Below are 16,899 nucleotides of genomic sequence, written 5' to 3'. Positions count from 1 at the left end.
ACACAGGCTGCAACGGAAAACATGCGGTCTCTCCTTCACTGCAGCCGAAGTGAGTAAGACATTTAAACGTGTTAACCCTCGCAAGGCTGCAGGCCCAGACGGCATCCCCAGCCGCGCCCTCAAAGCATGCGCAGACCAGCTGGCCGGTGTGTTTACGGACATATTCAACCAATCCCTATACCAGTCTGCTGTTCCCACATGCTTCAAGAGGGCCACCATTGTTCCTGTTCCCAAGAAAGCTAAGGTAACTGAGCTAAACGACTACCGCACCGTAGCACTCACATCCGTCATCATGAAGTGCTTTGAGAGACTAGTCAAGGACCATATCACCTCCACCCTACCTGACACCCTTGACCCACTCCAATTTGCTTACCGCCCAAATAGGTCCACAGACGATGCAATCTCAACCACACTGCACACTGCCCTAACCCATCTGGACAAGAGGAATACCTATGTGAGAATGCTGTTCATCGACTACAGCTCGGCATTCAACACCATAGTACCCTCCAAGCTCGTCATCAAGCTCGAGACCCTGGGTCTCGACCCCGCCCTGTGCAACTGGGTACTGGACTTCCTGACGGGCCGCCCCCAGGTGGTGAGGGTAGGTAACAACATCTCCAACCCGCTGATCCTCAACACTGGGGCCCCACAAGGGTGCGTTCTGAGCCCTCTCCTGTACTCCCTGTTCACCCACGACTGCGTGGCCACGCACGCCTCCAACTCAATCATCAAGTTTGCGGACGACACAACAGTGGTAGGCTTGATTACCAACAACGACGAGACGGCCTACAGGGAGGAGGTGAGGGCCCTCGGAGTGTGGTGTCAGGAAAATAACCTCACACTCAACGTCAACAAAACTAAGGAGATGATTGTGGACTTCAGGAAACAGCAGAGGGAACACCCCCATCCACATCGATGGAACAGTAGTGGAGAGGGTAGCAAGTTTTAAGTTCCTCGGCATACACATCACAGACAAACTGAATTGGTCCACTCACACAGACAGCATCGTGAGGAAGGCGCAGCAGCGCCTCTTCAACCTCAGGAGGCTGAAGAAATTCGGCTTGTCACCAAAAGCACTCACAAACTTCTACAGATGCACAATCGAGAGCATCCTGGCGGGCTGTATCACCGCCTGGTATGGCAACTGCACCGCCCTCAACCGTAAGGCTCTCCAGAGGGTAGTGAGGTCTGCACAACGCATCACCGGGGGCAAACTACCTGCCCTCCAGGACACCTACACCACCCGATGCTAAGGCATCAACATCACCACCCGAGCCACTGCCTGTTCACCCCGCTGTCATCCAGAAGGCGAGGTCAGTACAGGTGCATCAAAGCTGGGACCGAGAGACTGAAAAACAGCTTCTATCTCAAGGCCATCAGACTGTTAAACAGCCACCACTAACATTGAGTGGCTACTGCCAACACACTGTCAATGACACTGACTCTACTCCAGCCACTTTAATCATGGGAATTTATGGGAAATGATGTAAATATATCACTAGCCACTTTAAACAATGCTACCTTATATAATGTTACTTACCCTACATTATTCATCTCATATGCATACGTAGATACTGTACTCTATATCATCGACTGCATCCTTATGTAATACATGTATCACTAGCCACTTTAACTATGCCACTTGGTTTACATACTCATCTCATATGTATATACTGTACTCGATATCATCTACTGTATCTTGCCTATGCTGCTCTGTACCATCACTCATTCATATATCCTTATGTACATATTCTTTATCCCCTTACACTGTGTATAAGACAGTAGTTTTTTTTGTTTTTTGGAATTGTTAGTTAGATTACTTGTTCGTTATTACTGCATTGTCGGAACTAGAAGCACAAGCATTTCGCTACACTCGCATTAACATCTGCTAACCATGTGTATGTGACAAATAAAATTTGATTTGATTTGATTTGATTCATCTATAGTGCTACTCTAGGGCTGTATGGCTGTAGCAGAACATTGATTTGTACCGATATATTGATATGTTGTTGTTACATTGGCCTAACAATACAATTGTGTCCTTATTACACCTGTGGGTCAATATGAATTGTCGTGCGTCGTAAAAACTAAATGGAAATCATATGCAGTGCATCATGTACCCCGGATAAACCCAGTATTGCATTGTTTCCTTTGAGATTAATAGTGTTATACTGTGTCATTAGTCCGAGGTGCACACCTATAGGGAAAAGACATACTGGCTATCAAGCACCAACAAAACTATACCCACACTCCACAGGAGGTTGGTGGCCCCTTACTTCGAGAGAACGGGCTTGTGGTAATGACTTGAGAGGAATCAGCGTAGTGGTATCAAATACATCAAACAGATGGTTTCCAGGTGTTTGATGCCATACCATTCGCTCCATTCCATTATTATGAGTGGTTATCCTCTCAGCAACCTCCTGTGGCAGACACTATACCTAGTGAATAAATAGGAATGTTATGGTGCTATACTAACTGTGGATGACAAGCAAGAGCCATGATGCAAATCGAAGGGGACAAAGAAGAAGAGACACTTATTATGATGTTGTGTTTGGAAGTAGGGCTGGGAATTGCCAGGGACCTTACATACTTAGGTGCCGATAAGATACGTATTGCGATTCCCACGATTTTCATAATTCTATATGATTCGATACTGTGATTTTTATTGCGATTTGATGTTCCAAACATATTGCTCACTTTATAGATTGTCTGCTACAGAGAGTCAAGAGAGAGCATGAGAAAACTCATTTTGATCAGTCAGGGAAATAAAAGTGTTGAAAACATATTGGCTCACTATTTAAAAACAAGATGGAGATCAAGCTATAGGATGAAAAATAATTAACTTTTGGCGCAGTTACTGCCGACTAGCCTTAGCTATCACTGCCTTCAGTACAGTAGCAATAAATAAAAACATAAATAAAAACATTTTTTCTTGTTGTCTTTTGCAAATCAATACTTGGAGTTTATCTATATAATATCGTCCAAAATCAATCTCTTAATATGTAACTGTAACAGTGTCAGATTAATGCAGGGGCTTACCCTGGGGCCAGGCCCGTGGGGTGCCCAAGAGGCAGCAAAAAAATGTAATATATATATTTTTACTTAAAAAAAAAAGATTAAATATATACATTATATCTTATCTATCCAGTATATATGTAGAATTGTATGTTGTTGTTGTTTTTTTTTTAACTGAAACCGTCAACAACAGGAGGACTCAGGAGCCTGCTCTCTGCCTGTTGCCGTTCTGCAAATCATCAGATGGGGGCAGGAGAGGAGGTAGGGGGCCCATGTGGGTAACTGGAGGGCCCTGCCTTGATTGATTAATAAAAATAATAAACTGCTTCATTAATTAATTAAAAAAATTAACTGCATAATAAATAAATGGAAATCAAACGTATCAATGTTCTGCTTTACTGTGCTGTATTGTAGCCAAGGCCGTATTTCATTTGTTTATTTAGAGAAGACACACATGCCTATAATCCCATGCATAGCTAAGCTTTCCCTAAAGTAAATGTAATGAAATAGCAAAAATGGTATAGCCTAATTATCCTACTCCTGTCTATACAGAAATAAATAAAATCATTCAAAATAGCCTACCAAAGCATGATTTGGCTACAGAGGAACATTCACTTCTTTAAAAATAATAAAGTGTATTGTTTTAAATCGCATTGCCTACAGTTGCAAGGCAAGGCAGTGTGCACAATATGGGAAGATTATTGTTGAGTTGCGACTGTCAGTGAAAAGTAAAGGCCCAGCCAGGCATATCGCAATATTTCCAAATACAATCACAGGAAAACATAGTTTGGAAAGCAAATGGCCATTGCGGCAAAGAGAAGGCAATGAAAGGACTCCAATTTGTCTTTTAGTTATAAAATTAAGTGAGCGAACAACAGTATAGCCTATCTTACTGACACCAGCGGAGAGCATCGGCTATATACCAGGTGAATGCGTACTGTGCATATTCACTATCATTGTTGGGTAAGTGCCACCAAAAGTTTGTTTTTGGGCAATCATTTCCTCCTCCAGTTTAGATGAACCTCATATTATATTTGTGTCTCCCCTTCTTGTAGGCCTATTATGTGGACAACATTGTTTTCATTGACATGTTTGTCAGTGTCAACAAAGGGGACTACCTGTAATTTGTTGTATAAAAAAATATTCTACTAATGCCTCTAGCATGGCCGATTAATTAGGGCCGATTTGAAGTTTTCATAACTATCAATAATTGCCATTTTTGGACACCGATTATGGCCGAATAAATTGCACTCTACAAGGAGACTGCGTGGCAGCCTGACCACTTGTTACGCGAGTGCAGTAAGGAGCCAATGTAAGTTGCTAGCTAGCATTAAACTTACCTTGTAAAAAAATGATCAGTCTTAACATAACCACTAGTTAACTACAGATGGTTGATGATATTACTAGTTTATCTAGCTTGTCCTGCGTTGCATATAATCAATGCGGTGCATGTTCATTTATCATTGAATCACAGCCTACTTCGCCAAAATGGTGATGATTTAACAAGCGCATTCATGAAAAAAAGCACTGTCGGTGCTAACCATAAACATCAATGCCTCTTAAAATCAATACACAAGTATATATTTTTAAACCTGCATATTTAGTTAATTTTGCCTGCTAACATGAATTTATTTTAACTAGGGAAATTGTGTCACTTCTCTTGCGTTCTGTCAGGGCATATGCAGCAGTTTGGGCCGCCTGGCTCGTTGCGAACTGTGTGAAGACCATTTCTTACTAACAAAGATCGTAATTAATTTGCCAGAATTTTACATAATTATGACATAACATTGAAGGTTGTGCAATGTAACAGCAATATTTAGACTTAAGAATGCCACCCTTTCGATAAAATATAGAACAGTTCCGTATTTCACTGAAAGAATAAACGTTTTAAACGTTTTTTTCTGTGCAGAGAAAGAAGAAAGGTAGGCTATCTGATATAGCCTATAGCCTAAGCTATATGCGCTCAGCCATGCATTGAATGGTATTTTTTGCAAAAAGTTATTGAGTTATATTATTAGCCTAGATTATGACTATCCAATCTACTCATCACATTACGAATAGTGGGCTCTTACATACTGTAAGTCTGCAAATGTGATGATGAATGGAATGCTTTGCAGGGTGCGCAAAGTGATTCTGGGCTTATAAAACAAGTGTCACAAGCAGGAGCAGTGTGTGGGTTGCTATTTTCTTGGCCAAATATCACATAGCTTATGAATGCATTTCTAACGGGTAATAGACCAAACAATGCAATTATTTGGAAGGTGCTTATTCAAGGTAGTCCAGGTCACAGCCCATGTCCTCTCAGATGAGCACCCTAGCACTGGATTAGTTGCCCCTAGGGAGAGTGTGTGTGTGTGTGTGTGTGTGTGTGTGTGTGTGTGTGTGTGTGTGTGTGTGTGTGTGTGTGTGTGTGTGTGTGTGTGTGTGTGTGTGTGTGTGTGTGTGTGTGTGTGTGTGTGCACCTACGTGCGTGCATATGTGCATGTATGTTAGGGTAGAGGGCAGATTCAAGGGGACGCTGTCAGGAGGTATGCACTGTGCAGTTACACACAAAATGACACACACACACACGCAAACACATCCCTGACTCCGGTAGCACTTTTCTAACTGGGATAAAGGTTAAAGCCCCCCAGGGGCAGTCCCAGGGAGGTGTGTGTGGAGCTGGTCTGACCTGCACAGGCCCAGCTGATGTCCATAAAGCAACTACAATGCATAAAAAAACTCTTACCATTCGGAAATGTTTACTGATTGCCAGAAGGCTGGCCTTCTCAATTATTGAACACAGCACAGCCATAGTGTTGACGGCCATCATTTGTTAAGGTGCTGGCTCTTGTCGACAAAGCTCTGTTTTATAATGAAGATTTACCCATGCCAGAGACTATGGCACATAATGCCATGCTGAATGTACATGTACAGTTGGTTCTTTGGAAGAGAGAGGACATTGCTGACCTTCGATGAAAAATCTAAGTAGAAGAGCTGAGGAGTAGCAGGCAGGACAGATGGAGACCAGAGAGAGCACAGACACACAGACATGGCTAGAGCCCATGGAAATCATACAGACAGGAAGCATGTTACCTTCAGGCTTTTGAAAAATGTGATGAAGCATTCATTAATTGCTTGTTGTGATTAACCATGTTATTTACCACTATGGCAATATTGGACAAAAGTCATGCCAATACAATTGAATTCAATTTGATAGAGCACAACACAGGGCACACACATTGCACACATACATAGGGAACCGGATTGTCACCGACACAAGTAGCCTAGTGATTAGAGCGTTGGTGTCACGCCCTGACCTCAGAGATCCTTTTTATGTCTCTATTTTGGTTTGGTCAGTGCGTGAGTTGGGGTGGGCATTCTATGTTTTGTGTTCTATGTTTTCTATTCCTGTGTGCTTGGCTGGATGTGGTTCTCAATCAGAGGCAGCTGTCTATCGTTGTCTCTGATTGAGAAGCATACTTAGGTAGCCTTTTCCTACCTGTGTTTTGTGGGTAGTTGTTTTGTGTCCTCACCAGACAGAACTGTTTCGGTTTCTTTCGTTCTCGTTTTTAGTGTTCCAATAAAAAATCATGGACATGTACCACGCTACACCTTGGTCCTCCTCTTCTTTAAACAGCCGTTACAGTTGGACTAGTAACCGAAAGGTTGCAAGATTGAATCCCCGAGCTGACAAGGTAAAAATGTGTCATTCTGCCCCTGAACAAGGCAGTTAACCCACTGTTCCTAGGCCGCCATTGAAAATAAGAATTTGTTCTTAACTGACTTGCCTAGTTAAATAAAGATTTTAAAAAATAAAAACTTAGCCTGGCTGGTGTTCTGCTATTGTAACTTGTGCCTCTATGTGCCTGAGACCAACAGACCAAGCCACACACAGTATGTGAGAGCCCAATCACTTCTGCAACATTAAGAGAGGGCTGGAGATAGAAAGAGGAGAGGCAGAGGGGGAGAAAGAAGAAAGCGCTGGGAGGAAGATAGTGAGGTAGGGTGATTTGAGGCTATGGGGTGAGAAGATGAAGGATGGAAGAAGAATAGGGATAAAAACATAGAGGCAGGAGGATATAGAGAGCAGTGTTAAGCGGCGGAGCTCCTGAAAACTGTTCTCCAATCGTTTTCTCATGGTGTTAGAGGGGTGAGTGAGCACCAGACATTAATTTCCCAATAAACTCCGCTTCCACAGCAGGGAGGGAGGGAGCAGAGAGTGAAAGGCTGACAGAAAAAGAGAGAGCGAAGGATGAGAGAGAGAGAAAGAAATATGAACACACTTCAGGCCCTTCATACTTTACTGTACACCCTGTTCTGACAGGGATGTGAGTTCAAAGCAAATAAACTATAGTGTACACAGTAACACAGGCCCACTTCTCAATTACACTCTAATCCCTGTTCAATATGCCTCTAAATGATCAATCCTCTCATTAAAAATGGATCTTAATGTTAGGCTTAGTGAAATTACATTGCCATGAGCAGCACCGGAGATATTGAGATGAGCGAGATTCACCACTTCGCTCTCACACAGTCACATACAGTATCTGCTCATGTGCACGGGCACCAAAACAGCAGAGAAGTTGAGCCTTGCGCTTCAACGCTCTATGTTGGCAATTTGAAGGCACAGAGATACCGTGACGAGATCCTGAGGCCCATTGTCATGCCATTAATCTGCCGCCATCACCTCATGTTTTAGCATGATAATGCATGGCTCATGTCACAATGATGTGTACACAATTCCTGCCCAGTCATGTGAAATCCATAGATCAGTGGTGTAAAGTACTTGACAACATTTATTTTTACTTCACTACATTCCTAAAGAAAATAATGTACGTTTTACTCTATACATTTTCCCTGACACCCAAAAGTACTCGTTACATTCTGAATGCTTATCAGAAAAGGAAAAGGGTCCAATTCACAAGCTTATCAAGAGAACATCACTGGTCATCCCTACTGGCGGACTCACTAAACAGAAATTCTTTATTTGTAAATGATGTCTGAGTGTTGGTGGGTGCCCCTGGCTATCCATTAATAAAATAAAAAACAAAAAAATGGTGCCATCTGGTTTGATTAATAATATAAGGAATTTGAAATTATTTACACTTACTTTTGATACTTAAGTATATTTTAGCAATTCAATTTACTTTTTATACTTAAGTATATTTAAAACCAAATACTTTTAGACTTTTACTCAATTAGTATTTTGGAGTCATTTTTTTTTCTATGAAGGTATCTTTACTTTTACTCAAGTATGACAATTGGGTACTTTTCCACCACTGCCATCGATTAAGGCCGACTGAATTTATTTCAATTGACTGATTTCCTTATATGAACTGTAACTCAGTAAAATCTTTGAAATTGTTGCATGTTGCGTTTATATTTTTGTTCAGTATATATTGTAGTGTCTTTCCTACCAAGTAGACAGTAGTGTGTAAATGAGAGTGTAGTTCTGTGGTGGTAAGTGCAGTGTCAGGCTAACTGCTCACCTCCAGGACTCAAACCCTGTGGCCTTACAAACAGCATCCACTCAGCACTCTACAGTAATCTTTACCAACTCAGGGCTGCACGCACACACACTTACTCAGTCTCTCTCTCTGTCGCTTTCTCTCTCTGTCTCACACACATTTAAACATGTGCACATTCATTCTTAAAAGGAAAGACACAATCACATAATTTATCCCCAAAACATGCATACTGCTTGCTCCCACTTCCCATCTCAGGCGCTCGAGGGCGCCAGGCTACCTTTCATTAAGCACACCTGTCACCATCATTACGCACAGCTGCGCAATATTGGACTCACCTGGATTCCATTGCTTTGTTGATTACCCCCTCCATATATGTCTGCTCCCCAGTTTGTTCCCTGTGTCAGCATTGATGTCATTATTTTTCCCCTGTCCAGACGCTGTTCCTGTTCTGTTTCATGTCCTTGTTTCATTAAATGTTCATTCCCTGTACCTGCTTCTCGTCTCCAGCGTCGATCCTCACAGAATGCTGACACCACTAAAGGAAGCATCAAGGAGTTTGGGTTTTTTGTTTCGGTTGGTGAGGTAGCGTCCGGGTGCCGTCGCCGATGGAACCAGGGCTGCCTCAGCTAGCTCGTTGGGATTCCACGGCCTAGCTGGCTCGAGAGGTCTTTTTGCCCTGGTTGGCTCGGCAGATGGCCACCCCACATCATGCTTCAGCCGGCCCATCAGGCTCCCACGCCTCAACCGGTTCATCAGTTCCCACGCCTCAACCGGTCAGCCGGGCTCCCACGCCCCAGCCGGTCAGCCGGGCTACCTTGCCTCAGCCCGCTCGCCGGGCTCCCACGCCTCAGCCCGCTCGCTGGGCTCCCGTGCCTCAGCCGGCTCGTCGGGCTAAAGCTGGCATTCGTGGGTGCCAGGCTGCCCTTCATTACGCACACCTGTCACCATCATTACGCACAGCTGTGCAATATTGGACTCACCTGGACTCCATTACCCCCTCTATATCTGTGTGCTCCTCAGTTTGTTCCCTGTGTCAGCATTGATGTCGTTATTTTTTCCCTGTCCAGATGCTGTTCCTGTTCTGTTTCATGTCCATGTTTCATTAAATGTTCACTCCCTGTTCACTCACGTACTTCTCGTTTCCAGCATCGATCCTCACAATATTTGTACGTATAAATTAGGCTTTTACTATGAAAAGAGGAACATTTGTCTAGGTTATTATAAAAATCTGTTTGATGTAATGTTATTTAAATGTAAAATAAAAGCCTCTTCTTTAACTAAGTGGACAGCCCTACTCCCTCTCTCTCTCTGTTTATCCAGGACACACAGTCCTGCAAAATAACTCCCTGAACTCTTAGACACACACACAAATGCCCCTGGAACAGTGGGTAAAAATAAATAAAAGATGCTGATAATAATAATAATAAAAATGAACCAAGGAGGCAGGACCCTGCTGTGCTTAGTGGCACAACTGCAGGCTGTGTGTGTTGCCTGACTCACAGCTCTGAACGCACATGACTGTGTTACCTGTGTTGACTTCAGACACCCTGGGGAGTGTTACATCATATGCCCTCCCCCAATCACTCATACACACACGAACACACACCCATGCACGCACAAACTCCACCACAACTCCACAGAGAGAGAATCCAATAGAGCGGTGACATCACTGCTGATTTGCTAACACTGTAACTACTGCTGAACCACATTGGTGATACCACTAGCGATGGTACTGTTTCTGTATCATACCGGGGTATACGGTATTACTGAAAATGCACACAAGGGGTGCTAATAAAACATTTTTAAGTGCAAACTACACTATATATACAAAAGTATGTGGACAGCCCTTCAAATTCGGCGATTCAGCAATTTCAGCTACACCCCTTGCTGATAGGTGTATAAAATCGAGCACAATGCTATGTAATCTCCATAGACAAACATTGGCAGTAGAATGGCCTTACTGAAGAGCTCAGTGACTTTCAAAGTGGCACCGTCATAGGATGCCACCTTTCCAACAAGTCAGTCCTTCAAATTTCTGCCCTGTTAGAGCTGTGGCGGTCAACTGTAAGTGCTGTTATTGTGACATGGAAACGTCAAGGAGCAACAACAGCTCAGCCATGGTGGTAGGCCACACAAGCTCACAGAATGGGACCGCCGAGTGCTTAAAAGCGTAGCGTGTAAAAATCGTCTGTCCTCTGTTTCAACACACACTTCCCGAGTTCCAAACTGCCTTTGGAAGCAACATCAGCACAATAAATGTTTCCTGGGAGCTTCATGAAATGGGTTTCCATGGCCGGGCAGCTGCACACAAGCCTAAGATCACAATGCACAAAGCCAAGAGTCGGTTGGAGTCGTGTAAAGCTAGTCGCCATTGGACTCTGGAGCAGTGTAAACGCATTCTTTGGAACGATAAATCACACTTCATCATTTGCCAGTCCGACAGATGAATCTGTGTTTGGCAGATGCCAGGAGAACGCTGCCTGCCTGAATGCATAGTGCCAACTGTTGTGCCAAAGTTTTGTGGAGGAGGAATAATGTTCTGGGGCTGTTTTTCATGGTTCGGGCTAGGTCCCTTAGTTCCAGTGAAGGGAAATCTTAACACTACAGCATACAATGACATTCTAGACGATTCTCTGCTTCCAACTTTGTGTTGCAATAGTTTGGGGAAGGCCCTTTCCTATTTCAGCATGACAATGTTCCCGTGCAAAAAGTGGGGTCCATACAGAAATGGCCTGCACAGAGCCTTGAACTCAACCCAATTGAACACCTTTGGGATGAATTGGAACGTCAACTGCGAGCCAGGCCTAATCGGCCAACATCAGTGCCCGACCTCACTAATGCTCTTGTGATTGGATGGAACCAAGCTTGATCTTGAAATCTAGCCACTTAGCTAGCAAGTTAGCAAACCAAATGCATAGCTGGAGCCCTGAGGTGGATATAATTTAATTGATAGATTTGAAATTTCTTATAGTTAAACTTAACTTAAAGTTATAAGCAGTGGCGTAGCACGCACGCACGCAGCCCCCGCAAGATTTTTGTTTTTACGATATAAAAAATCATACCGTCAGTATTTCGAAATACCCGGTATATAGTATAAACTGTATATCGCCCAAGCTTAGATTCCACGGTGACTGATCCTGCCATAGCCTAACCTACCCATTGGCTACTAGACAAAAATTGCCAAGGACAGTTTTGTTACACATGCCTAATCAATTTCCCCCTGTCTTTGTGTACATATCTACCTCAAATACCTTGCAGTATCACAGTGATTTGGTATTGGTACTGCTACTCCCTGTATATAGCTTAATTCTTGTGTATTTTATTCCCCTTTTGTTCATATTTTGCATTATTTTTAACTCTGCATCATTGGGAAGGGCTCGTAAGAAAGCATTTCATGGTAAAGTCTATACCTTTTGTATTCACTGCATGTGACAAATAAAATTAGATTTGATTTAAACGGTTGACCTAGCCATATACAGTGGTCATCAACTTTAGTCCTAGAGGGCTACAGGGTGTGCTAACCCACATAGCCTGCACACCAAAAGACTGTGTAAGCACACTGACCTAAAGCCTAGGCATGAGTATTATGTCTCAGATGGGGTTAATGTCTCAGACTCATCAAACAAGCATAGTTCCTTGAACCACCTCAGCTACATATTGACCTGTATAAAAAAAAAAAGCATTATTACTATTCTGGATAAAAACTCACCGTTCATGCCACTGTAGATGCTGCCGTTGTGAGGGGACAACTCATCTCCAGTGGTCCTCATCTGTCCCCACTCCCTGCCTGCTGGGGGGCTGCTGCCGTACCTCCCCTTCCAGTGCTCTGAACTGGGGCTGTGGTTGTGGTGTCGTAACACTTCAGGGCTCCCCACAATCACCCGACCCTTCCTTAGGTGCTCTGGTGTCCCCGTCAGTGCCTGTTTGGGCTCAGGGGTCCAACATCCAGCCCCAACCCCGACCGCATTAACCCTGTGTCTCTGTGAGAGGTCAGGACTTGACTGGCCTGAACCTTGGTTTGGCCCTATCCCTTGCCCAGACCCCAAAAGCGGTTTCTGGGCCAGCATGCCAGCACTGTTGGGTTTGGAGTGGGCCTCAGCCGCCAGTCGGGTAGGGAATATACCGTGTTTCTCTGGGCTGCAGGGCCCCCGGAGGCCCCTGGGATCAGGGCTGGTGAGGGACCCCCCGCGGGGCCTGCAGGCCTGGGGGAAGGTGTGGTAGTCTGGGGTGGAGCTGTGGCGGCGGCCTGTAGATTCGGGGCCCGGGCCTTCTGGTTTGTCATGGTTGGAGCCAGGTTTGGAGCCCAGGCTGGAGCCCTGGTAAGGGGGCTTGCGGTGGGGGTGGTCGGGGCTATCCGTGCTTCCCGTACTCGAGGTGCTGCTCCCATCCCCCACGTCTCGAAGCAAGCCCAGTGTAGCCCCCCCAGTTTGAGACAGACTACTCTGGCTGTCGATGGAGCTTCTGCACCCTGCACTCTGCCCTGCTCCTCCCCCTCTCTCCTCGTCCAGTAGGATACACAGCTCTTTGAGCTCCAGGTTCTCTCTGATCACTTCTACCTGGCGCTGCTCCAGCTCCTTGAGTTTCTGCAGGTAGAGGGCCACCTCTTTCCTCATGAGGCCGGCACTGTAGCGGCCCAGACGCTGCCACTCCCGAGACACACGCTTGCCCTTCTGACGGTCGTCATCAAGGAAACAGCACAGGTCCCGCAGCTCCTGGTTATCCTCCTGCAGCTTCTGGTTCACATCCTGGACACACACACACACAGGTGTTATATAATTTATCATATGGGATTTCTGATAAATAATGTTGAGCATGCAATTGTTTATTGAGGGGGAGCATGTGTGTGTGTGTGATGGTGATGTATTTTATTGATGATTTACTGTGATTTTGAAACAAATCATAGGCCTTCCAAAATGTACTTTTTGGTTGTGTTTAAATATCCTCAGCAGTTCCATCTGTAATAGGAAAAGCATAAAGGCAACAAGTGGATCTTTGGGTTGGATTATGATATAGGCTACTTGCTACCTTCGAACCACCTACCTTCATTATTTTCAAGGAGTTTGCAGAGGTAACACTATAGGCTACAGCTTTTTTTAACGCATGATTCGTCCATTTCTTTTTGATTTGGAAACATGCCTACAAAGTCTACACAACATGAGACCGTTAGACATCCATAGAGCAGTGCGCGCCCGGCATGATCACACCTGCCTCACCTTCAAACCCCGGATCTCGGTCAGGTGCTGCTGGAGCCGCCGGTTCACCTCCCGGATCAAATTCCCGTGGTCAAGCATAAAGCCCATCTTCACTGCTTCTGCCCTCCGTAGCCGCCGCACCAACTCCTCTTTGCTCCACTTGAGCAGCTCCTCGTCGCTTATCTTTGAGAGCTCCTCCGTCGGACTCTCTGCGCTATTGACCATCAGCTGGGGCTGCGTTGCCTTTTCCATCCTTGTACTAGGCTACTCCAATGGGAGGATAAAAGTATCTATCCTACAACGGTCAGTAATAACCTACGAATTCAGTGCACAGTCCAACCAATGCTAACTTCACACATGGACCCAAATAGACACTCTTTATCTAACGTCCATATAATTATACCAAATTCATGTTTGTTCTCTTACTCACACGCCCATTTTGAAGCTCTCTGAAAAGAGCGGTGGTTCTCCTATATTCCCGCCTTTCTCAAAGTCGTCTGCGCGCGGTCTCTTCAGCAGAGCCGGCTTCTGGGCATGCCTGCCTCCTCGCGCATACAGCTGTTGCCTAAGGCATTCCCGGGTTTCGGCCAAAAGGGAGAATAGGGAGTGGCTGCTGCAGATGCATAGCAGCTCGCGCTGGGGAGTCAAGAAGCAAGGGTGCGTGACTGCAGTTCTGAGAAAAATTTGGCTGACTGGAAAACTCGTGCCCCTCTCTCTCTCCCTCTTCGGAGTGGCGAGGACGCGTTGTCTTCTTGCGCCATCTGCTGTATGACTCTCTTAAACTTTAGGAGGAGCATTCTGTTTTTGTGATGACAGATGGCAGGATTTAGTCAAGGGATGCCATGTACCCCAAACATCGGAGGAAGCACAAAGTATGACAGGATGGCAGAGGGGGGAAGAATTTTGCATTTTTAATAATTATACTTAATTCTATGTAAACAAAAATATATGTATATTTTTCTGCATATCTAAGCGCCTCTTGAGATGACAACTAACCCTGAAAAAATTAAAACATGTTTATTTTTCTGCATATTGCCAGCAGGCATGCCAGCTAAGTGAGTTGGCGTTTTTGTAGTGTATCTCTAACTCTACTAGTCACCTAGCAATTTTATGAAGTTGGCTTTAGCTAGCCCAGATAGGTTCCCCAATCTCCCAACCTCATATATACAAACATATGTGGATACCCCTTTAAATTAGTGGATTCAGCTATTTCAGCCACAACAGCTGCTAACAGGTGTATACAATTGAGCACATAGCCATACAATCTCCATAGACAAACATTGGCAGTAGAATGACCTTACTGAAAAGTTCAGTGACTTTTAACGTGGAACCATCTTTCCAATAAGTCAGTTCGTCAAATTTCTGCCCTGCTAGAGCTGTCCCGGTCAACTGTAAGTGCTGTTATTGTAAAGTGGAAACATCTAGGAGCAACAACGGCAAAGTGGTAGGCCACACAAGCTCACAGAACGGGCTCACAGTCGGCACAATAACTGTTTGTCGGGAGCTTCATGAAATGGGTTTCCAAGGCCGAGCAGCCGCACACAAGCTATCACCATGCCTAATGCCAAGCATTGCCTGGAGTAATGTTAAGCTCACCACCATAGGACTGGCAGTCCGACAGACAAATCTGGGTTTGGCAGATGCCAGGAGAATGGTACCTGCCTGAATGCATAGTGCCAACTGTAACATTTTGTGGAGGAGGAATAATAGTCTGGGGCTGTTTTTTTGTGGTTTGGGCAAGGCCCCTTAGTTCCAGTGAAGGGAAATCTACAGTATACAATGACATTAGACAATTCTGTGCTTCCAACTTTGTGGCAACAGTTTGGGGAAGGCCCTTTCCTGTTTCAGCATGACAATTTTTTATTTTACCAGGCAAGTCAGTCAACAAATTCTTATTTTCAATGATGGCCTAGGAACAGTGGGTTAACTGCCTTGTTCAGGGGATTCGATCTTGCAAGCTTTTGGTTACTAGTCCAAGGCTCTAACCACTAGGCTACGCTGCCACCCAATGACCCCATGCACAAAGCAAGGTCAATACAGAAATGGTTTGTTGAGTTCGGCGTGGAAGAGCTTGACTGGCCTGCACATAGCTCTGACCTCAACCTCATCGAACACCTTTGGGATGAATTGGAACACTGACTGCGAGCCAGGCATAATCTCCCCATATTGGTGCCCGACCTCACTAATGCTCTTGTGACTGAATGGAAGCAAGTCCCCGCAGCAATGTTCCAACATCTAGTGGAAAGCCTTCCCAGAAGAGTGAAGGCTGTTCTAGCAGCATAGGGGGGGCAAACCTCATATCCAGATTGGTAGCAATTACTAAATGTACTGGAAAAGACACACATTACTTTCAATCTTTTACCCAGATTTTAACAGAGATGCAGAGAAACATTTTTGTTTCTTTAAAAAAATATACACCAGTCAGGAGGATGAAGAAAAATACATATATTTTTTATATAGAATTAAGCAAAATGATTGTAGCTCTAGATTGCAGGAAAAAGGTTTCAGGTGTCTGAAAAATGAAATCCAGACCACCCCCTAGCCATGCACCCCTTAGATTTTTGGGGTGCATGATGCCCCAGGCTTAGGCTGTAAATACATGACATTACCTCTTGATTTCCCCTGGCCAAAGGAGATCAGAGCGCATAGGCTTTTCTAGGCTACCTGCATCTGTGGTTGTCTGTAGGCTACAGTTCAGACTGAAGCACAGATTGTGCACAAGTTTACAAATCATGAGGCAAATCAGTCTTAGCAACAGTACTTTGTACCAATTTCCAATGCTTTTATGTCAATATTTTTTATTAAACCAAATCAAAAGTACCTGGGCAAATGCCAGCTCGCCATACTTTTGCCGGCAGCCATGCTGTGCTGATCTCTGTAACATGTATACATACTGTAGATGGAAATCGCCACACAATGTTGAAGAAACATATGCTATATGAATGATCTACTAACTCAACTTTTTTATATTGCACCTAGATAGTATCGACATTAAAAAAAGAAAATTGTGGCGGGAATGAGCTTCCATAATTTGGAGGCTTATTGTATTCATGGTGCCTTGATATTAAACATTTGGGAACCCCTGTGAAGAAGATACTTAGTTGCTCTATTGACCACTGAGGGGAGCTCTCTTACCATGGTTGGGCAGAATTCTACCACTCATCACGATGACTATGTGGGCCCTAAGTAATTCACAAATGAATGCTACAACATAGTGTTGGGGGCCAGGGAGGTGGTCTTCA

The 16,899-nt window shown here is 44.5% G+C and overlaps 1 protein-coding gene across 1 annotated transcript in view; it reads right to left on the bottom strand.

The window, feature by feature from the left end:
• The window catches only part of LOC112254433 (coiled-coil domain-containing protein 85A-like), a 42,028-nt gene extending 27,676 nt beyond the window's left edge, over positions 1–14,352 (bottom strand). The window contains exons 1-2 of the mRNA XM_024427019.2: positions 13,679–14,352; positions 12,175–13,210 (exon numbers count right to left, since the gene is read on the bottom strand). Of these exons, the coding sequence (XP_024282787.1) occupies positions 12,175–13,210; positions 13,679–13,909 (1,267 nt within the window). The 5' untranslated portion in view covers positions 13,910–14,352. The remainder of the gene's footprint in view (positions 1–12,174; positions 13,211–13,678) is intronic.
• Positions 14,353–16,899: the final 2,547 nt, after the last annotated feature.

The sequence above is a fragment of the Oncorhynchus tshawytscha genome, linkage group LG01 (genome assembly GCF_018296145.1).
Source record: "Oncorhynchus tshawytscha isolate Ot180627B linkage group LG01, Otsh_v2.0, whole genome shotgun sequence".
Classification (NCBI taxonomy): domain Eukaryota; kingdom Metazoa; phylum Chordata; class Actinopteri; order Salmoniformes; family Salmonidae; genus Oncorhynchus; species Oncorhynchus tshawytscha.
This window is presented reverse-complemented; position numbering and strand designations above follow the sequence as displayed.